Source organism: Gossypium raimondii, chromosome 1 (genome assembly GCF_025698545.1).
Source record: "Gossypium raimondii isolate GPD5lz chromosome 1, ASM2569854v1, whole genome shotgun sequence".
Lineage (NCBI taxonomy): Eukaryota > Viridiplantae > Streptophyta > Magnoliopsida > Malvales > Malvaceae > Gossypium > Gossypium raimondii.
This window is the reverse complement of record NC_068565.1, coordinates 22318149-22342406: the sequence shown is the minus strand read 5'-3', so window position 1 is coordinate 22342406 and position 24258 is coordinate 22318149. Positions and strand designations below refer to the sequence as shown.

Here is a 24258-nt window from a genome sequence, read left to right as displayed (position 1 = left end):
GTTAATTTTTAATGTAATTTGTTTACAATGAAACACTTAGAAAGTATTTTGAGGATCATACCCAAGAGATCGCATATTAGAGAATTTTATTATTAAATTAATTATTGAAAATAATTACTAATCTAGTCGAGTTACGAATTAGTAGTGTAAATCAAAAATTAACACTAAGTTAATTATCAGTTTATCCTATTCTTAGAATCAATTGTAACCCTAATTTTTAATCAAGTCAATAATTACCCTTAATTTAATATTTACCACCTTAGCTAGGAATACCTTCTCGGTCTCATCTTCACTAAGGATTACTACCTAAGATACCCTTCCTGTCACACCTAGGAATACGGGTACCCTTTCGGTCTCGCCTGTCTAGATCTTCTACTAGAGGCGTCACTTCCTAGAATATTAAGTACTCTCGAATAAATATTTTATTTTATATTATTATTTACTTAATCAATGAAATAACGAAACAACCAAATCATGCAAAATATGTATAAAGCACAAATTATTCTAATATTTACTTAAGCATTAAATTAACAAAGTTAAAAGAATAAAACAAGAGATAGAGAATGCTCATAGATTAATCAATTCGAAAGCATGACTCTGGAACAATCTCCACTAGCCATCATCTAACTTCAGAATAGGATTTCCTGATTAAGCGAACATAAAAATAAAACTACAAAATTGAAAACTAAATCTAAAATATGAAAAACTACTTGATTAAACTAAAATAGGTGTCTTGCACACTCGATTAAGCTCGTTAAAACTACCTTAGCCCGTATTGACCCATTAGGTCAACTAAAGCTAAATTATGCGTAAAAACGTTTATTTTGCTAGAAGTTTAATACAACTTACTGAAATAAAAAATGCATTAAAATTACATAAAATGGCCTAAAAATAAGTTGGTTAAGTATCGGAAAGAGTCTAAATTGTCGCAACGAATTATGGCAGGTCAAATTCCCTCACACTTAACTCGTTGCTTGTCCTCAAGTAAACAACACAAAAATAAATGACAAAAAGAAAAAGAAAACACACAAAACAACAATGTACTTGAGCATGCTTTATACACGAGATTGGTTTCATAACATCTAATATAGGAAAATTTACTAAACAAGCAATTCTAACTAGATATCTAAACAATTCATGATTTTTACTTTCAAACATGCTAGTTCAATAAGTTACAAAACAAAGAGGTTAAAGAAATCTAAACATATATTTCCATCAAAACATATACAAGAGTATGACATCTAAGGTTGAAGACTATATAGGTGGTTTGTATTCTACTTAGTTTCTTTTATCCATGCTTTGAACTCTAATATAGTATTTACAAGAATAAGCAATTATGAGTATTTGTACCAATATGAGTGAGATTTTCTCAATTTCTCATATTTTGAGTTATTTCAATTTATTTACTCTTCACTCACACGGCTTTTAATCATTTTATGCTTTTATCACACTCTCTTTATTTTAACCCTCATAATGCTTTTAGTCTCTCATTAAATTACATTTTAAGCACATACTTGTAAGGTTTTTATACTTACTATACTATACCTTTTCAATAACCATGGATTCCATTAAAAGAGATATAAAATTCAAACAACCTATGATTCAAACAAACATCTATGCCTACTCGTGTAAACCTTTATTATTTGGTATGTTTAACTCTCTTTTTTTCTATTCACTATTTAACAATTTGAACTAACTAGTCTCAATGCAAACAACCTAAAATTGTTTCTTCTCAAGCTAGATTTACAATTTAAACAAATAGCCTATTCACATGCTCCTAACCAATCAGTTGTATTTCTACAAGCTCAAGCACAACTAGACACACAAGAAAAAAAACTCAACTAAAAATTACTAAAACTAAGCAAAAATATTAGCAAAAAGTTTAAAAATTTCTGTCACCCCTACACTTTCGGCACATTGTCCCCAATGTACACCCAAAAGATGAGATAAGAGATTACCTGATCTTGTTGTGAAAGCTCCGCAAGGTTTGTCAAGTTATCCCTCTCTTGTTGGCTTACCTCGAATTTGTGGTGTTGCTTCAAGTGTGGTTCCTATACATAAAGAAACACAATTTTTTTCAATGTATTGAATAATGAAACAAGACACACAACTAACTCCTATGTACTCCCCCCATAATTTGAAACATACATCTCCCTTAATGTAAGAAAATTAGAATGCAAACAAGAAAACTTCCCTGAAGGTTGATTCCCTATTTTCGTAATGATGTCGAGACCGTGTGTATTCCAAGTGGGTAGAAAATACCTACAAGAACAAAGAAAAACATTAAATCCAAATAACACAAACATAAACTAGATAAAAGACCAGAGTTGCTGAGATTGTAGGGAGTGAAGAATGGTTGAAAAGAAGAATGAAAAATTAGCTTTGGAGGTGTTTAAACCTTAGCACACCGAGATGTGGAGTGTTTATACATGTCAGCTCGTTGCAACGTCGACTCTTCATTTCAATTTACCAAGCTGTTATGTCACGGCTCATCACGGTGTTAGTACAAAGTATCATGATGAGGAAAGATCTTATCATGACGAGTGACGTCCCATGTCGAGACATCACCGACTGTTTCTGCTCTCTTTGTCTCGGCTCGTTGTGACGTCGTGGGGGTAAAGTTGGGACGTGACTGGCTCATTTCGACGATGCATCATCCCTTGTTGGGACATCACTTACTGTTTTAAGCCTCCCTGTTTGTGAGATTTCTATTTTTTTATTCTTTGGTTCCTCCACTTCACGAACTCGACAACCTTTGAGACACATAAGTTGATTCTCAACACTTTGATCCATTGTTTGTTCCACTATCGATGTATCTGAACCAACATTTTTGGCTGATTCCAATGATAACACTTTGATCCATTGTTTGTTCCACATTACGATCCATTTGGTGCTAAATCTAAGCCAATCCCATAATGTGTTTTGGGGTATTATTACTTTGAGCATTTTCCCCTTAATTTTGTGTGAGCCTTTATTAACCCAAACTTTAACTTCATCGTGGAACGAAAATGAGAGGAACTCGTTGACTTCTTTGGTGGGCATCTCTCTAACTATGGCTAGAAAATGGATCGGCTCATCTACACTTTTACTTAAAATCGGTTGAAGCTCCATGTTAGTCGTTACTTCTACATCTACTACAACTGCTACTTCTACATCTACCATTATGTCAATTGGATCGAAGACACCTTCGGTTATTTTTAACTTGTTCTCATGGTCTTCGATTCCAAACTCTCTTTGACTTATGTAATCTAATTTTGGATGGTTGACCATGATACAGTAATTCTCATAATCAGGGTCGGGAGCATTATACATGAGCTCTTCTGATGGAGTACTTGCTTTGAGTTATTGTCGGGGTAGTTCCAACATTTGTGCTAACTTATTTGACATGACTAATAACTTTATGGAGATGGACAACAGAGTAGTGTTGCACGAGGCAAGCTCTCTACCATAACTCTATTGGTTCGTCAAAGCTCCGTTTGACCAACTCGATCATTGATTGTCCCTATGTTGCTCATTTTTGTGATTGTAACTACGTTGGTTCGTCGAACTAATAGTTAAATATCCAGGCATATATTATTCTCTATCATGGCTCTACTGGTTCATCTTAGTTTTGGATGTCCAACTAGATCCTTCGTTCGCGGCCCATTCATTGTACCCCGAAGACATCCCATACAAGTCACAATGCAATTCGGCTAGATATTTAGGCATATTGTCATCTTCATCATAATTCCATCGGTTTGTCGTGGCTTCGTTTGCCCAAATTGATCTTACATTACAATACTCATCATCATCATACCATGTAGACATCACACGTTCCTCGTCGCAACTACTATCTTCGTCAAATTCAGTGTAAACTTTTATCCGTGATCAGATTAAATAGTCAACAAGGTAATTAAACAAAATAATCAAAATAAAACTATTTAAAAAATTATAGCACTATCTAGCTTGGTCACCTTTCGACTAGTATTATTTTACAAAATAATCAATTCAAAAAACAATTTATCGTCCCAATCCCCAATAACGGAGCCAAGAACTTGACTGCCTCCCGACGTGTGAATGTCGAGAGTACAAATCATGCAAATGAAAAATATAGAATTAAGTGTGGTATCTACAAGCGAACAAGTCAAATTTTAATATAGTTTGTTTACAATAAAACACTTAGAAAGTATTCCGAGGATCGTACTCAAGGAATTGCAGATTGGAGAAATTTATTATTAAATTGATTACCGAAAATAATTACTAATCTAGTCAAGTTACAAATTAATAGTGTAAATCCAAAAAAATAATAAAATTGATTAATTACTTTAACCTAAACTAAAACTAACCCTAAGTTAATTATCAATTTCCCCTATTCTTAGTTTTGATTAAGCGAGCCCGCTTAGCCTAGAAGCAATTGTAACCCTAATTATTAATTAAGTCAACAATTACCCTTAATTAAGTATTTACCACCCTTAGTTAGGAATACCCTCTCGGTATCATATTCACTAAGGATTACCAACTAAGATACCCTTCCAATCACACCTAGGCATATGGGTACTCGCTCGATCTCACCTATCTAGATCTTCTACTAGGGGTGTCACTTCCTAGAATATTAAGTACTCTCAAATAAATACTTTATTTTATGTTATTATGTACTTAATCAATGAAATAACGAAACAACCAAATCATGAAAAAAATGTATAAAGAAAAAATTATTCTAATATTTACTTAAACATTAATTAACGAAGTTAAAGAAAGAAATTAAAAGAATAAAATAAGAGACAGAGAATGCTCATAGATTAATCAATGTGAAAGCAAAGCTCTAGAACAATCTTCATTCACGATCATCTAACTACAGAATAGAATTTCCCGATTAAGCGAACATAAAAATAAAACTAAAATTTTGAAAACTAAATCTAAATCTAAAATATGAAAAACTACTCCCCAAAATGGGCTCTTTAGTTTTACCTAAACCTTACTATTTATAGGCAATATCAGTTGCCCTAATTAGGATAAATATAAGCCTTAAAACTGATAAAAAATTCATTGCGCGTACAAAAATACCCTTGCTTAATTTCTGGTCCTCGTCACAGCTGTGTCGCAACACAGGGAAGGCGTGTCACGACATAACTTCGATTGCTTCCACATGACCCTTCATCATCAATCACAACATTAATAGATTCTATCACATTTTGTATCCACTTGTTGTAAACTCTATGAGCTTTATTATCTGTGGTATGTCTTAGAAAAACACCTTCATCTAACTTGGAGTCAAATTTCCCTTGATGCTCTCAATCCTTCATGATAAAGCAAGTACTTCTAAATGCATGAAAGTATTTCACAATTGGTTTTCTTTCCTTCTGCAACTTACAGGGGGTCCTTAAGTCCTAGGTCTTAGATGAATCTTATTGATCACAAGGGTATCTATATTGACAGCCTAAGCCTAGAACTTGTGACTAAAACCTTTATTATGAAGCATCACTTTAGCCATCTCTTGAATTTTTCTACTGTGGAGTCTTTTTAGTAGAAAAATCATGCTCAATCCTTTTATCCTCAAAATACTCAAAAAAACCCTTATTCTCAAACTCCCTTCCATGATCGCTTCTTATCCTTCTAGTCATGCCTATCACTTGACGTTTCTCATTCATCAAGGTCCTGTAAAACTTCTTGAAAGTTTAAAAGGTGCTAGACTTGTCCCTAAGAAATCTCACCCAAGTGTATCGTGAGTAGTCATCCACACACAGTAAAACATATCTCTTACCACCAATACTTTGTCTGCATAGGGCCTAACAGATCCATGTGAATTAGCTCTAGTGGCTCGGATGTCTAGACTTGTGGAACTCTCTAATGCTTCTCCCTATGTTGTTTATTGCTACAAACTTTTATAATATCACCACTAAATTTAGGAATACCCTTGACGGCCTCAAACTAGATTAGCTTTTGAAATCCTTTGTAATGAACATGGCCAAGATTCTCATGCCACAATTCTAACTTAAAGACATTTGCCTTGTTACACTTCAAAGATTAGAGTACCTTGTAATAATTATTAAATGTCCTAACTTCTTCCATGATCTTCTCTTTTGTCTTGGAAGAGACTTCACATCCATCTTTGGTGAAGTTGACCATCATCCCTTGATCACACAATTGGCTTATACTTACCAAATTTGCTTTCAAACCTCCAACCAACAATACATTGTTCAGTCTAGGTAAAGCACGAGCATCTAGAGTAACTCTACCATCTGGACAGTCTTCAAAATCAACAAGGAAATTTTAATTCCCTATCATATGTCTAGAACGCCACTATCGAAATACCAAAAAACTTCATGTGAAACCTTCAAGGATCTATGAGTTACAAGTAGACATTTTGGTTCTTTCTTCCTTCAGACCTATTTCTACTTCTAACATTTAAGTGGTTGCGTGCAGTGGCACTTTAGCTGGCACTGAATGTTTCCATTTCAAATCATGTAACATCTTAAAATGCCTTATTCTGATATGCCCCATTTTATTAAAAAAATTAAAAATGATTCTGGAATGAATAAGTACCTTCTTATCAATCTTGATCACCACAACCTTGGTTGAATATTCACTAATTTCATTTTGCTTGGATGCTTTCATAAACATAGTTGGACTCTCCATAACAGCTTTTCCTTTATTAATAAATCTTGGTCCACCTTTTCTTGGATCCCTTCTTCAAAAGAAAAATATTTATCCAGTTTGTTATTCCTAGTATTGAACTTCTTCAGAAGTAACTTAGTTTCAACCAACTTCTTCTTGGTGTTAACAAGGTTGTCCAACTCATTTTTCAACAAAACCTCTTTAGCCTCAATTTGCCTGATCAACTTCTTATTTTTCTCCCTCAATTGATCATTCTCTTGTGTCAACTTGGTGTTCAACTCACACACCTATTCTCATTTACTCAACATTGTCTTGTAAGTTCTAAAGAACTCACCATTAGAATAATCATCTATCTTAGCTTCAGAACCAGAAATCACACTTGAAGCAAAGGCTACATAGTTATTCACTTAATCATCATCAGACTCAGGATTGCTACAAGTGTCTTCATCACTCCACGAATTACACAACACCTTTGTTTTCTTCTTAAGAGTGTTAGTACACTCAGTCTGAATATGACCATAAACAAGGCATTCATGACACTAGATGTCCTTCTTCTTTTTATCATTCTCCTCCTTGATAGTAACACCTTTTCTTTTGTTATTAGGCGTGTTATTTGATGTCTCAAACTTCTTGAACCTCTTAGCTTGCTTCTTAAAAGTTTTATTAAAATTCTAAGTAGAGTAATATGCTCTTGAAATTTTTCTATTGTAGAGGCATTGGGAATTGACACTTCATCAACCACTTGAAATGCAATGTTTTTCTCTCCCTTTGGCTTACTCTTATTGGATTCATCCAAGTTTAACTCAAAAGTTTGTAGAAACCCTACCGACTCATCAATCTTTAAACTCTCCCAATATTTGATCTCTTCAATAGCAGTCATTTTGATAGTAACCTCAAAACCTTTCTTACTAGTTTAGAATTGGAGTACTTTTCACCAAGATTAAATGCTTGATTTGACAAGTCACATAACTTAGCATAAAACTCACCAATTTTCTTGGAATCTTAAATTCTTAAGGTCTTAAACTTGATGGTCATCATCTACATATTGGATTGCTTGACAATATTGGTTCCCTCATGAGTAGTTTGTAGAATTTCCCAAGCTTCCTTTGCAACAGTGCACTTGGAAATACTCTTGAACTCTTGCACATCAATACCACATAATATGGCATACAAGTCCTTAGAGTTTGCATTGGCACCTTTCTCTTTTTCAATAGTCCACTCAACATCGGGTTTAGGAACCTTTTCAGCATCAAAATTGATAATAGGAGCTTGCCAACCAGTAAGTACAGAACGTTATGCTCTCCCACCCACAAACTTAATGTAGGTTTTCATCCTAGCCTTCCAATAGGGATAGTTACCATTCTCAAGTACAAAGGGACGAGTAATTAGAGAACCTTCCATTATCAACAAACAACAACACCAAGACTCATCACTAGATTTATTAAGTGTTAAGCTCTTATACTAATTATTACTACCTAAAGTTGTTGTTTACTTAATATGAAAGCAGATAATGGAAGTGCTGGACCGTAGTGGCCATTATGGCTTGGCATTGCAAATATTATGCACCAAGGTTTGTTTACGCAATTCTATTTCATTACGACTGCGAATCCTAGCTCTAAGAGTAATTTCACTATCTTTAATCCATAACACAACAAGTGATTCACACTTTATTACTCCCCAAGTATAGAGATTTCACCTTTGTACCTAAAGGCTAGAACACTCACCTCCAAATGCTCCCCCTAAGAACTTAGGCAGTAAATACTTAAAAATGTTTACAATAGTTTGCACTCCCTCACAAAATAGTTCCCCAATGAAAAGATTAAGGTGCTTTCAATAAGCTCTCATACAAAACCTAAACAAGTCTCAAAGCATATATTAATTTCGACTTGTTAACATAGAATCTAAGTGAATATAAAGTAACTCCTCGAAAATAGCTATTAAAAATTAAACATAAAAAGCATAATTAATGGAAGATATATTCTCCAAATTAAGCAATGCAATCTCAATCGAACCACCACATTTTGTGGGTTTAATTGACTCACTCGTATCCAATCTAATATTCAAAAGCCAAGGATTGGTTTTCCTATATGGACTATAGTATCTTCAATATAACAACACATTAACAGGTCCAAAGATTTTCTTCATTAAATTGCCAAACCAAATAGAACAAATAATAAACTACCTTAGTGGTAGCCTGTAGTGGACACTGTCGAGTGCCACTCAGCTTCATTCAACATATCTTGCATCAACATACATTATATTTAAATTAATATACACAATCATACTTATTATATTCCAAAAGTAAAGAAAAAAACTTAATATTTAATAAAATTTAATTTATTTTTTAATTAATCAAATAACTTAATTTGTTTGGTAATAACAAGAAGGATAAACCCTTACCAAACTAGAAACTAATCTAGAAAACAATGCATAAATTTATTTCAAGGATAATGTATATTTAGATATTTTTAACTCAAATATTCTAATTAATATTTACAACGGTTGTGCGAAAAAATATTAAATCTATATTATTATTTAAGCACTTAATTGAGTTTGTGTCATGAGTCAACCGGGCACCAACTCGATTTTGGAAATTACAAAAATTCCCTTTCATAATTAAAATAATTTATATTATTCGAGTGTAATTTAATCTTTTCATTTAAAAAAACTATAAAAATATGTAAATGGTGGGATTTGAACCCACATCATCAATCAATTGCGTTAGTAAAACCTTTAATTTATCTCTCAACTAAAGTTTTGTTTTAATATTTTTATAGATTTTAATTTTATCATGCACACTTTATTACCTCCATCAATTGTATATTTATATTGTTATTTAAGCTCCTGACTGAATTGGTATCACGAGTCAATCGAGCACCAACTTGGTTATAAATGTAACACTCTTTACCCGACTCAATCGCCAAGTCTGAATATCAAGTGTCACACTCAACTCAATCTTAACAAAATACTTTAACTTGATTGACTTACAGAATTAGATAACACCAAATTATACATCCGTTGCTACTATTCAATCTTACTCAAATTTCAGGAATAGCATCAGGTTTTGTAAATGAAACTCATAATATATACAATCACTGAGTCCATACAGACATTCTACCTTATTAAACATGAATAATTATTTTCAAATTTATAGCTCGAAACTCTATTACAGATACAATAAATTAACTCTTGAGGCGTAGCCTCTAAGGATGCCCCTCTACATGCATGACACGGCTTCGACACCCATCATGAGAATTCGGCAAAGTCTGGCTAGGTCCCTTCCCATAACGACTCCAACACTCTTTGATCATGCATACAATGTGGTACAATCGTAAGTTCAATGAACTTAGTGATGACCTATACAACCTTACTCATAAAAGGCTTATATATTTTCAAGAATAAAATAAAAAGCACAAAATTTAGATTTCCCAGAATATCTTAGGAAGTTCCATCGATTTCTAGTGTAGTTGTTGCCTTGCATTCTCTGAGCCAACAGTTGGTGGACATATCCACTGATTGATCATGAGTATGCTCTTCCAAATAACAAATTCTTCTAGAACTTGACACTGTCTTGTTTCATCTCAGATTCTCATCTCACCTAATATGGGCTTACTGTGTTACCCCGGCAATTACCTTCTTAAGACTTGGCCTGTTGCATAGAACCCTCCTTTTAAGGAAAATCCATTTAACAATATCCATATTTGTAGCCTTGAACATGAAATTTAGCTAATGCTTAAACACCCCTTCCTTTGTGGACTTATACTTATAAGACAACCTTATAGGACCTTTCCCATTTCAAACTATTCAGCAGGAAACTCCTATTATCAAATAAGTCCTAGCGGACTACATCTTTCCTAGATTTTTTCTGGCGGACTTTCACATTTGATAGTCCCAAGTGGACTTTCTCGCGCTACATAGTCCAAATAGACATCCTCTTTCTTTGTGAATCTTTGGCGGACTTTATCGGTCAGACATTTTTGGTGGACATTTCTTCCAAAATGGTCCTGGACGGGCTTCCCACTTTTCCAGCGACCCCTTAGTCAATGACCACTTAGAATTTAAAATCCTATAAGTCATTTAGTAGACAATAAGTAAATGATGGTTCTACACCAACTCCGGCGGACTACTATTGAAAAATATCTCTAAAGGAAATACCTCTTCCTTCCACACATGTCGCGTTTAAGACTCTTCTACCAGTTCCACTACCTTCACCTTTTTGGCGGATTCCTTTATTTAGCACGCTTACTCGCGTTTTGAGATGCATCATGATTATTTTGTCAACCTACTCACCACGTGAGTCATACAATAACCTCCCCTTTTATGCTCTGATGGGCTTTCTGTTCATCGTCCTAGAGGACTTTGTTTTTGCCATGATATGTACCTATTCACCACTAGATCATGCCATGGCTAACCATGGACTTTTGATTCCAAAGAACCAATAAACCTCTTTTGAGGTGTCACCCCGAAGGGCCTATATACCGTTTACACAGTGTCGCCCTAAAGGACCAATAGATAATTGTCGTCACGGTGTCACCTTAGAGGACCAATAGCTATTCGTTCCATAATGCTGCCAAACTCCCTTGTATCCTATAATAATCTGCCCATTCCATCATCACGCCAATTTTTCCTATCTTCAACTACCCCGTCAAAGTAATTCCCTCCATACTCCACATTTTAAGAGCATACATAACAAGCATAAAAATTCACTCATTACTATAACTCATAGGACGCCATATCTCAATACATCCATACTTTTCCACATCTCGCATTTAGAAAACATACCCCAATCATTCATTCATTTCCACAATATTATACATGCATAGTTTGCTCATTCATCACACCAGATACACCCAAAGAATTCAGATAGAACTCATAACAAATACACAAGCAAACATTACAGTACATCAACAAACAACCACCCAAGTGAAGTACAGGAACTCACTTGAAATCCTTCATCCTCGCCAACTTAGCTTGCCCAAATGTTAGAGCCTCTTTCGTCCTGGCAACAACTAAGTACAACAACCCTATATTTCAGTCAAACCAAAGGTATTTAACTGTAAAACCCAAAAATTCAATATCTTATAGAATTTTTTCGATGATTTTGGAAATTATTACTTGTCTTTTCCCTAGTCTCACAAATGCAAAAAGATAAAAGGGTTTACCAGTTCCCGAATTCTCTATTCCTTAAACTCAACCTTACAATCACTGCCCCATACAACGTTTTCCTCAACTGTCACTTCTTTGGAGCAACTAAAGAAGATGGTGTAGAAGGAAACTAAACAAAAATGAGGAGAATCACGCCTTCAAAATAACCCTCTTCACTCATATATATATATATATATATATATATATATCCCTTCTCGCACAGTCACCAAATCTTCAATTAATCCACCCATTGACAATCATTTTGTTTTCCATGAAGGGACCATGCCACAAATTTTTTCAAGTTTTCCAGTAAAGCCCGCCAACTTAATATTTTATTAAAGTATCTCCCCACATTTCCTAAAGTTTGGGATTTAAGCGAAAATCGGGTGTGACAATAAAATTACAAAAATATCATTCGTAATTAAAATAAATTATATTATTCGAGGGTACTTTAGTATTTTCATTTTAAAACCAATAAAAATATGCAAATGGTGGAATTTGAACCCACATCATCAATTAATTGCATTAGTAAAACATTTAATTTACCACTCAATTACAACTTCATTTTAATATTTTTTATATATTTTAATTTTATTGTATACATTTTACTACCTCTATCAATTGTATATTAATATTGTTATTTAAGCTCCTAATTGAGTTAGTATCATGAGTCAACCAAACATCAACTCGATTATCAAAATTACGAAAATGTTCTTTCACAATTAAAATAAGTAATATTATTTGAAGGTAATTTAGTCTTTTCATTAAAAAAGACAACAAAAATATGCAAATGGTAAGATTTGAACCAACATCAACCAATTGCATTAGTAAAATTTAATTTACAACTCAACTAAAGTTTGATTTTGATATTTTATACATTTTAATTTATTATACACTTTATTATTTTTAATCTATTGTATTTATATGCTTCATTATTTATGAAGTGTTATTTTTTAACATCATATGTATTCTAAATTTATGATTTCTACGTGCATATGTCACGGGCCAAAGTGCAAAGCCCGTGACCATGGCACAAGATGCGCCCCATGGAGGTCTATCGATAAGATGGGAAACATTTAGCCCACGAGAGCTGGCCCGATTCAGAGAAATATTGGAGAAGCCTATCAGATTGAAGCCTAGTTGGCCCAATGATGAAGACATGGCAACTTAGGCTAATATGGTAACTAATCTTAGAAGATAGAGGGAATCATATCTTGTAAAGATTAGATTAGATTTGATATGGCATATCTTGTAAATCCCTAAAATTAAGGGATATGGTTAATCTCGTCCGTCGATGTAAATATATCTTGACCGTCGGTTTTGGGGGAGCTCAACTATAAATAGAGAGCCTCCCCCTCATTTGTACTGATTCCATTGTATTCTGAATTCTTAAGAGTAATAGGGTTCTGAGAGCATTTACTCAAACACCTTGTGTGCATTCTTTTCTGTGGCTTTCTGTTGTTCTTTGGCTTAGCTTCTTTTGGCATAAATCGCTTCCGCTCTTCAATTGGTGCCTTGGAGGAGTTCTTAAGGAATTCTCATTCGAGTTAAGGCTGACTTAGGCGAGTTTGGACGAATGGATCGCCTAAGGCCGCACGGTTTGCGAGACGAAAGGTCTAGCCCCGTGACACATATACATAGTATAATAAATTTTTATTTTATATTTTCATACAATAAATTTAAATATCCAAACTCCTTAACCGCTTTTATCTTTTCTAGATTTTTGTTTAATTTTTTAAATTCAGATATTTAGAGTATTGGGATTTGGAAGGAATTGCTAATCTATTCACCAAACCAAACTCTGTCCCACACCCAAATCGCCAAAACATTTTCTTTATATAAGGAAATTTTTCTCATTTTGGAACCTCAGTTTTGCAAACTCTAGGACTTACCCAAAAAAAAACAACAGAAGACCAGACAGAAACTCTGGTTTTGTTCCTGTGGTAACCCTAAATATAGCATGAAATAGATCAAAGGAACCAAAAACAAGCTGGAGAAAAAAAGAAAAGAAAAAGAGATCCCACAAGTTCAATATCCGAAAATTTAGATTGAAAAAAAAACTGGTTTTGTTTCTTTGTTTTTCATTCGTTATACATTTCTTCCTCTGTTTTTGGTTCTGTTGTTTTGCCTTTCGTAGCCATCTTGTTTGATTGTTGGGTTCTTTTATAAACATCGCTCATCAAAGGAATCTGAAGATTGTTCAGTTTCATCCATTGTTGCCAAAACTAGGGGGAAAAGAACAAGCAAAATCAACGTCAAATTATTCAATGTCTCGCCGGATAATCGTAAGGACCCCGACCACCCGGCGGCAACCGCTACTGCAAAGCCGTTCCACGTCTTCTTCTCTTTCCATGGTTGACGATGGCAGTCGTTACAGCCGGAGTAGCAGCTCGAGGAAAAGTGCCAAGTTCGGGGAGCTTTGTGGGGGGACAGCAGCGGAGTGTGCGGCTGTTTGTTGTTGTTGTCCTTGTGGGATAGCGAACCTTTTGGTTTTAGTGATATACAAGGTTCCGGCAGGACTATACCGCCGTGCACTCCGTCAGAAAAGGCGGAAGAAGTTGCAGAAAAAAGGGCTGTTTCAGCCGAGAAACTATGGGAGCCGACATGGGTGTGAAGAAAGGGAGTTGCGGAATCATCCCATGGTATGCGCCAAAGAATTGATGGTGGAGATGGAGGTTTCTGAAGAAGCTGATAAAGCATTGTTCCAACTTGAAGAAGAGATGTGGGAAAGGTTTCATGGTACTGGGTTTTGGAGAAGTCCTTCACAGAGAGAAAGAGATTCATCCACCATTAATTAACTGTAAATAAAAAAAAAAGAAAGAAAGAAAAAAGAACTGGGTTCTGGCCATCGATGAAGAAGTTGAAAATTTTGGCCAGAGTTTGAAGCGATGAACATGGATTTTTTTTTTTTTAATTGACACGCTGATATAGAAATTAGAATGATGGAGAAACTCCAAGTTTAGTCACTGTAGTATATTGAATTTGAGAATTTAGTCAAATGGTTAAAAAATTTGTTGGTTGAGAATTTTTTAGAAACTCAAAAATTATTTGTGGTGAGTAATTAGTTTTTACTTATTTATTATTCTAAAAAAGAAATTTTCAAATTAAACTAATTATTTGAATTTTACATAATCAACAAGTCTACAAATAAAATTCATCAAGAGTATTAATTGTTTGGTAAAAGTGCCATGATATAAGAAGTTAAATTGCATTTTATCTCTTCTACTAAAGAATAGACAAATTAGTCTTGCATCTTAAATAAAAGAGCAAATTATTCCTTTTGTTATAAGTTTCATCTATTTCTGTTGTTAAAAGTTGGTTCCTATATGTCAGCATGAGGTACTCGTGATACGTCACGTGTCACTATTTAGTTATTCTGTCAATCATGGAAACTTTTAATCATACAAATAGATGAAACTTTTAACAAAAAAGACCAATTTACTATTTAGTCTAATAAAGAATAGATAAAATACAATTTGACTCTTACTTAATTATTTCAACTAAGTTAAAATATAAAAACTAAAATCTCATTAGGTAAAGGTTGAAACACAAAATCATGATTTTAGGTAAAATGAATAGGACATAGCATTAGAGATTGCTCTCGTATACACTACTTATCCAATCTACAATTTATATTATGGAATTTTATAAAAAATTAATTTGAAGGCATTTACTATTTTTGTTTTAAAATGGTCATAGTGGTTAGAATTTGAAATTAGATTGATGATACCATTTTGGAAAAAAATATGGATACGTTTATTTAGTATTAAAACATCATTCTATCAAATTTAACCTTTAATTCTATATAATTCTATCAAATTTTATGATTTGCATTGAATTTAAAAATAATTAGATTTAAATATGGTAAATGTAAAAAGAGTAGTTAATTACATCTTAACTTTTTAGAATGTAAAAATAATTACATCACTAATGCATGATTTCAGTTTAAGAGGTTACTTTTATACAATAAAATACTATGATATTTTTATGTTGACGAGAAATAATTTATTGTGAATTTGGGTCTACTAAATATTTGATTATAAATTATTTATATTAATTTTAACTAAATTATGCAGTACTATTTATTGTTCATTATTTATATTTGATCAAGGATCAAATATTGATAATAAGAAGTATATGTTTAATGTTAACCAAATAAATATGAAATGTTAGAGACAAGGGCCAAACTAGAAAATTAATTAAATTGTAATTTTTAATTTTTACGATAATGAAAATGTAATTTCATCATTTTAATAGTTTATATCTTTATAATTTTAAAGGAATAAATTAATTTTTTATCATTTTTAGGGGGGTCAAAGTACAATTTTACCTTTACTAATTTAAAATTTAAAAATGTCTAAATAAAAAAATTCTCATTTTAAAGGGGAGCGGGGGGCCCTGTTAGCCCCTAGCTACACCCCTAGTTCGGGTAATAAGGTGTTTATTATTTTTGTTAATTTTGTTAGTAATTATATTGTTGAATATTTTCTATATAGAATTTACAACTTGTTTATAGATTTCTTTATTATTGATACTTTTATAATGATTTACATTTTTTAGAATTTAAACATATGTACTTGTATAATTATAATTTATATGATTAAATATTACCTAAAAATCAAAATATAGTTATATTCTATTAGTAGGGAGTTAAAAATTTGTTAATAATTACATGAAGGTGTAATACTATTATGATAATTATACTTTTATCCAACCTATTTCAATCGAAGAACTGCAGAAAAGATGAAGAAGCTGCGGGAAGAGAGGAGAAGAAAGAAATATTAAAATTACAAAAATCCAGGAAAAGAAAAAAATCTGAGATTCAAAAAGTTAGGAAAAAAGTGAGAGTAAAAGCAAGTATTTAAAATCTAATTTAAATAACATATAAAAATGTTAATAGATAAATAAACAAGATTTGTTTTATTATAAAATAACATTTGATATAACCAACAAGTGTCTTATGGAATATAACATGTCAATTCTTAAGATTACTTGTGAAATAAAAAGATACACTATTAGTGTACCAAATACTAATCTATTTATTATTAATAAAAATAATAGTATGTTATATTCTCCGTTATATATGAAATTAAACTAGTAATTATATAAAATCACAACAAGTACGAAACCATACTTTGAAACATATTGGTATCAACACATAATAACACTAATAGAAAATGTTACATCCACTAATACAATACCGATTACCTTAATTCAAACGCATCCAAGTATCAAAAGTATTCGTTCGAACTTTGGATAAATTTGAATTTATAAATATATATATATATAAATATATATCTTTAAAACTAACCACCGATCGATTAACTGAATTAGATCAGTTCATTCGATTAATTCAATTTTAACTGGAGTGTTCGAAGGTAGTTTAAGATTAAAAGGTCTCTAATAAGGTTAACACTTTATGTGGAGTATGAGGATTATGGGAATAATTACCTTATAGTTTTCAATTAGTTTGTATTCTTATACTATGAACAAGTTGGTTGTGTATATATAATTTATAATATTAGTTTTTATTTAAAATTTTTAATGAATTTCTCAAAAATCATTAATAAATTGAAAAATAATGTAATTACAAAATATTTTTAAAAATATTTAATATTAAAATAATATAAAAATTATCATGGTTTGAATATTAATATTAATATATTATAATTTAAATAATATTAATATTAGTTTTTACAAATTATTTATTTTATATATATTGTTAATTTAATTTGTTTTAATGTTAGAATTGTTAATATTCATTTTTTGTAATTTTATATTTATCTTTACTCTAGTTTAATCAATGAATGTAATTAACACTTACAATGTTTAAAATTATAATTTAATTTGATAAATGTTATTTATATGTGTTTTCTTTTAAATTATATTTTAAGCATAACAATTCAATATTTATTAATTTTAATATTATAACCTCTAATTCTAATTCAATCAAGTAAAACTTAAAATAAAAAAGATAATTAATTTAAAATCAACTTTATTTTCATATATAAAAAATTTAAAGAAAAATTTTAAACAAAAGGCATAGAGAAACTTTAAAAAAGAGAGAAGTAAAAGAATAATTTACCCAAAATATAAATAAGCGCTTCTTTGTTAGTCAATAAACTGGAATGTGAACATCACTTATGTAACCTCATATTACTAGTGTGTGGTATGAAATCAATCATAAAATAATAAACAAAACAACTGAAAAGAAGACTAATAAATTTCAAGCAAAGTTAGGCACCAATGTGCTTCCAATCTTGCTCATAGTTGAATCTCCTTTTTCTTGGTTGTGGTATGGGAATATAGCCTATTCGGTAGTGTATGATCACTTAGTGTTGGACTTGGCTTATATCAAAGAGTAATGACTCGTATTTCCAATGCATGATCCTCTATTGAGTGCTACTTTGTCATACCTATGAAAAGCTTGTTCAATATTATTTCAACTTTAGAGAATCTCATTCCCTTCTAAATCTCAATGAGAAAAAAATGTTAAATTGTTGGGGATAAATCTGATTAAGAAACGAACAAGTAAAATAACAAAGTAATTGAAAAGATCGAATATAAATATTTTACATGGAAAACCCCATCCAAACAGGATAAAAAATCACAGACAAAGATAAATTCACTATAATGGAAAAATAAAGAGTACAAAATATGGAGATAAAATGAAACCCTAAAACCCAAAATAAGAACCCTCAAAACTTAAACACAAAATTCCTTGAAAGCTTGTAAAAGCTAATGCCTAAATGTGTAATATGAGTTTTATTTTTCTAGAATGGAAAAAGGGTCTATTTATAGGCTAAATTCGTAGGTAAAAAAATATTAAATTAACCTACACTATCAGAGTTCAACTGGGACAAATAATCAGAATTTGAATGGAAGAAGAAAATTGAAAAAATTGCATAACACGTTGCCTCATCGTGATGTGGCTACTACCTTATCAGGATGTCCTTCATCGCGTCACCAGGACGATGCCTCTCCCTTGTCGGGACGTCAACTCTGTTTCATCTAAAAATGCGAGTCATACTCCACAAATCTCCACCTTGACTCATATTTTCATAACGACTTCTTTTCCAAAACCCGCCACGGCCCTATCTCGAACTATGCAGGATATTAACTGAGTTGAAGTTATGTTTGAACTTTGAAGCTGGAAGAGTTTTAGTCTTCGACTTGTGCACTGCCAAATCAAAATTCACTCGGTCTTATTTCCACGAATGCAGTGCCCTATCTTTTCAAAACCTGCACCTAAAAGAGAACATCTCTTATACGAAATGGTCATACTTTTTTCCCTCCTATGAACCAGTTGTATCTACTTCAAACGAGTCGACTTCGAATCCTTAACAGACGAGGGACGACCTATTTCACCGGTGACCATTGATCCTTCTAGAACACAAAGACTGCCAATCTTTTTACCTTTCGTCAAAACGAGAGCACTATGGGATACCTTAATGTCGCTTAACTCGATGTTAATTCTACAACCTTTCAAGTCCAAGTTTCCTAATGAGATGAGATTTCTCTTTAAATTAGGTACATAACTGACGTCTGAAAGTGTACTAATATTCCTTTGTGCATCCTAATCTGAGCAGTACCAATACTGATTACCTTACTGGGTGAACTATTCTACATACACACAACTCCACCTTCAACTGAATTGTATGTGAAAAACCAGTCCCTGTTGGGACACATGTGATAAGAACACCCCAAATCTAGGACCCACTCAAACGTAAGCTTGGAGCTTTTGCTTGTTTACACCAACAAGAAATCATCACTCTTGTTATCAGCCAAATTAGTGCCAGATAAATCTTCCTCAAGAACCATTTTATTTCACAGTTTGTAACAATCCGCCTTAACGTGACCTAACCTTTTACAATAGCGACATCTCTTGTCTCGCTTCCTTGATGCTACCAAAATTAAGACTTGTCTATCTGACTTGCTATTCAAACCAAACTCATTGTCAAGTTTTTCTTTGCTCAACAGATGTCCCTTCACTTCCTCGAACAAGAGTCTATCTTTACCATAAATTAGGGTCTCCTTGAAAGACTTTTTTAAAGGGGGTAAAGAGCACAATAATAGCATAGTCTGATCTTCATTGTCAACCTGAACCTCAACATTTTTTAAATCATCCAAAAGAGTAATTAAATTGACTGATGTAACCTCTAAAGTGCTTACTTTCATCCATGTGGAACTTGTATAGATGTTTCAACATCAATTAGTTAGTCAGAAACTTTTTCGCATAGAGGGTTTCTAACCTTTTCCATAGGTAAATGTCATTTTCTCCATCAAAACTCCCTACAACACATTATTTGTTAAACATAATTGAATTGTGGATAGAGCCTTTTTATTTAACCTATCTTATTCTGATTGATCCATGTCTGCAGACTTCTTATTTGTAAGGACCTTCTCAAAGTAGCTCTGAATTAGAATTGTCATCATCTGAACTTGCCACAAATTGAAACTTGTGATGCCATCGAACTTATCAATATCAAATCTTGTTGCTCTCATCTTTGAGCGGGTTGATTGCGGAAATCGACCAAGCTCTAATACTAGTTTGTTAGGGATAAACCCGATTAAGTAACAAACAAGTAAAATAATAAAGAATTGAAAAGATCGAACACAAATATTTTATATGAAAAAAACCCTCCAATGAGGATAAAAAACCACGGCCAAAGATAAATTCACTATAAGAACAAAAACAAATAATACAAAATATAGAGATAAAATGAAACCCTAAAACTCAATATAAGAACCCTCAAAACTTAAACACAAAATTCCCTGAAAGCTTGTAAAATCTAATACCTAAATGTGAAATATGGGTTTTATTTTTCTAGAGTGGAAAAGGGCCTATTTATAGGCTAAATTCGTAAGTCAAATAATATTAAAATAACCTACACTAATCAGAGTTGGGCTAGGACAAATAATTAGAATTTGAAAGGAAGAAGAAAATTGAAAAAATTGCATAACACGTCGAATCGTCGTGACCTGGCTGCTACCTCATTGGGACACCCTTCATCACATCATCGGGACGACGCCTCTTACTCGTCAGGACGTCAACTCTGTTTTAACTAAAAATGCAAGGCATACTCCGCAAATCTCCACCTTGACTCATATTTTCATAATGACTTATTTGTCAAAGCCCGCCACGGGCCTATCTCAAACTATGCACGATATTAACTAAGTTGAAAATGTGCTTGAACATTGAAGCTGGAAGACTTCTAGTCTTCGACTTGTGCATTGCCAAATTAAAATTGACCCAGGTCTGATTTCCAAAAATGTAATGCCCTATCTTTTCATAACTTACACCAAAAAGAGAACCTCTCTTATATGAAACGATCATGCATTTTTTGTAACAGCCCCTTTTTAATGGTGTCGAAAACATTGGTTTCGGGACCACAAATTTGATGAGTAAGTTCATAAATTTCATTATTTAATATTTACGAGTCAAACATGGTTTTAAAAAGGTTTTTAAATTGGTGATTTATGTTGTATGAACAATTAATTAAGTTTAAATGGTAAGACCCTAAAATTAAGTGGTTTTTGAAAATGAGGTACCGGGACCTCATTTCTATAAAATGAGTTGTAAATATTTTTATAAATATTTACGATGTGTTAAAAAGGTTGTATTAAAGTTTCATTAAAAAATTTTATTATTTTGATAGTTAATTAATTAAAAAGGACACAATCGTAAAAGTTGAAAAAGTCAATCGCTATTAGTTTAAAGGTGTTAAATTGATTAAAGAATTATAATTGGATGGTCTTAATGGGTAAATTGCCCATCCTTAAGTTGGTGGGCGGTTAGTAGGGTTATTTATTTAAAAAAATTGATGTTTATTAAATTATAAAGACATTATATTATGTTATAATGTTATTATAATAAGAAAAAGAAAATAAAAGATGATTCATTCATCTTCTTCACCATTTTAGTCGAAACAAAATGGGAGAGAAGCTTCAAGCTTCGCCTAAGCTTTAATGGATGCATGTGAGTCCGTTTTTCACTCATTTCTAATAATTTTTATGTTTTTAAGATCGTTACAACTAGGTCCAACTGGCTCATACCTTTGATTTTGAAATTGTTAAAGACCCTGACTGAAAGACATTATGACATCACGATTCTATTGAGTAAGACCATAGCTAAAAGACGCTATGACATCACAAATTAAATGAATAAGACCATGGTTGAAAGACACTATGGCAACACGACAGAAAATGAATAAAACCATGTTTGAAAGACACTATGGCATCAAGTCGAGAATAAATATGACAATGGTTGAAAGACACTGTGGCACCAAGACGAGAATAAATAAGACCATGGTTGAAAGACACTATGGCATCAAGATGAGAATAAATAATACCATGGTTGAAAGATACCATGGCACACTCCGATAATTTGATATTCAGGTAACACGTTTCAAGTGAGGTATGTATTGTAAGTATGAATACAGTTGAATGTTTGACTAGTATAGTCTGATAATGTATGTTAATGCCTTGGTGTAATTATATATTCTAATTATGTCTATAAGTACATTAAATCGTGATGCTGTAGTGTGTTTAAAGAATTAAATGGTTACTTGAGTGTTTGCCTAATATTCGATGTTATTTCATTTGATTCAACGGGCATGAAAAGAGAAGGAATGGTAAGTATTCAAATGACTTATATTATGAAAACTATAAAAAAGAATGAAAGGAAATGTTAAATGAAAGTATGACTATGTTCATGGAATTGATGATTTCAAGTAAGGTTATTCATGTTTAATGACCTATCTTATGTTATTCAAGTGAGTTATGAATTGATGCATTAACATGTGTTGTTGATGATGCTTAAGCTTGTGTCAAGCTATTGGTTGGATTGTATTATGTTTGTTTTAAAGAAATGCATTGAAATGGTAAATGGCTAAATGGAAATATGCTTATGTGCATGAAAAAGTGGTAAGAATCAAAGTATGTAATTTCTCATGAAATGGTTTATTGTGTAGTTGATTTTAAAAGAGTTATGCTTAAATGCACTAGCTTGCGGCTATGATTAATGTTATGTTTATGCCTTGCATATTATGCAAATGAAATAGGTAAGAATAGGTAATGAAATGATAAGTTCATAGTTGAGATGTAACTTGTAAAGAAGAAATTTACTTATGCTATATGTGAGTTTACTTATGTCATGAACAAATACACTAGTTCGTGAGTTAATAATGTAATTAAGTTTATGTTAAGTAAATGGAATGGTAAGTAAGTAGATGAAATGATTCATCGTTTTAAAGAAAGGTTGATAATTATGTAAGTTAACCTATGAGACCTTATTATGTTATGAATGAAAGGTGTATGTAATGTTTATAAATATACTCAATTGTGAGTTGAATGGTATTCAATAGGTTTATACTAAGTTTAAAGTATTGGTATTGAATCATGTTTAATCTATGTTGATAGTATTGAAGTGATAAGTTAAGTTTAAAGTTTATACGAACTTACTAAGCATTCATTGCTTACGTAGTCATCTTCCTCTTACTTTGCAGATTATTGGAAGCTTGATCAGTTTGGAAACTCGTCGGAGATCTATCACACTATCTAGCGATTATATTGGTAGATTCTAATGTCTTGATCAAGGTTAGAATGACATGTCTAGGTGGATTTGAGTATAAATGATCTATTTATTGTTTTGGTATGTATAAGTGTCATTACGGTTAATGTACCTATGGTATCTTGATGGTTGGTGTTAATATGGTTAAGTCAATGCATGGTTTGATGACCAAAGAGGTAAGTTTGGCATGTTTGCGATATAGTTAATTAATGTATGCTTGAATATGGAATTTAGTCAAGTGTGTTTGTATCAAAAATGACCAATTGGGTACATGTTGAAGTAGTTCAATGTGGTCAATTATGGTATAACTTGGTATGCAATTAAGCTAAATATATATGAATGAGTTATGGTCAAATATGTATAAGTTTAGGTAGATGTGTGTTTGAGATGCATGAAAACAATAGTTCAAATGGTAAGTTATATTGACATGGTATAAGTTAAGTATGGTATGTTTTAAAATGGTAGCAAGGTGACCAATTATACATATGTGTAGCAAGTTGAATACTTACTTTCGAGGTGACATATATGGTATATTGGTTGAATGAAATTTGTCATATTATGTATGTTTTGGTATGTTTTGATACCTTGGTCATATGTGCAAATGGCTTGTAAGGGTGTGCTTAAATTAGGTGAAAGAAATGGCTTGAATTTAGCCTATTTCTAGTCCACATGGCCTGAGACACGGTCGTGAAGGGAGAGGTGAGATTGAAAGAATAGTTGATTGTTTATAATTTTTAAAATTATTTATTAAATAAATAATTACGTAAATAATTTCTCTATTACATAGAATATATAAGAAACTACAAACATAAATTAAAAAGTAATATATTTGTGGGTTTTTGTGGAGTATGCCTCACATTTTTTGTTGAAACAGAGTTGACTTCTGTATAAGGAAGAGGCATTGTCCCGACGATGCGACCACCGACGTCTTGATGAGAAGAGATATC

The 24258-nt window shown here is 32.2% G+C and overlaps 1 protein-coding gene across 1 annotated transcript; it reads left to right on the top strand.

Moving 5' to 3' along the window:
* Positions 1 to 14006: 14006 nt before the first annotated feature.
* Positions 14007 to 14537, top strand: LOC105785420 (uncharacterized). The gene has a single exon (XM_012611499.2). The coding sequence runs from the start codon at positions 14007 to 14009 to the stop codon at positions 14535 to 14537; it is 531 nt and encodes a 176-aa protein (XP_012466953.1).
* The last annotated feature ends 9721 nt before the right edge of the window (positions 14538 to 24258 follow it).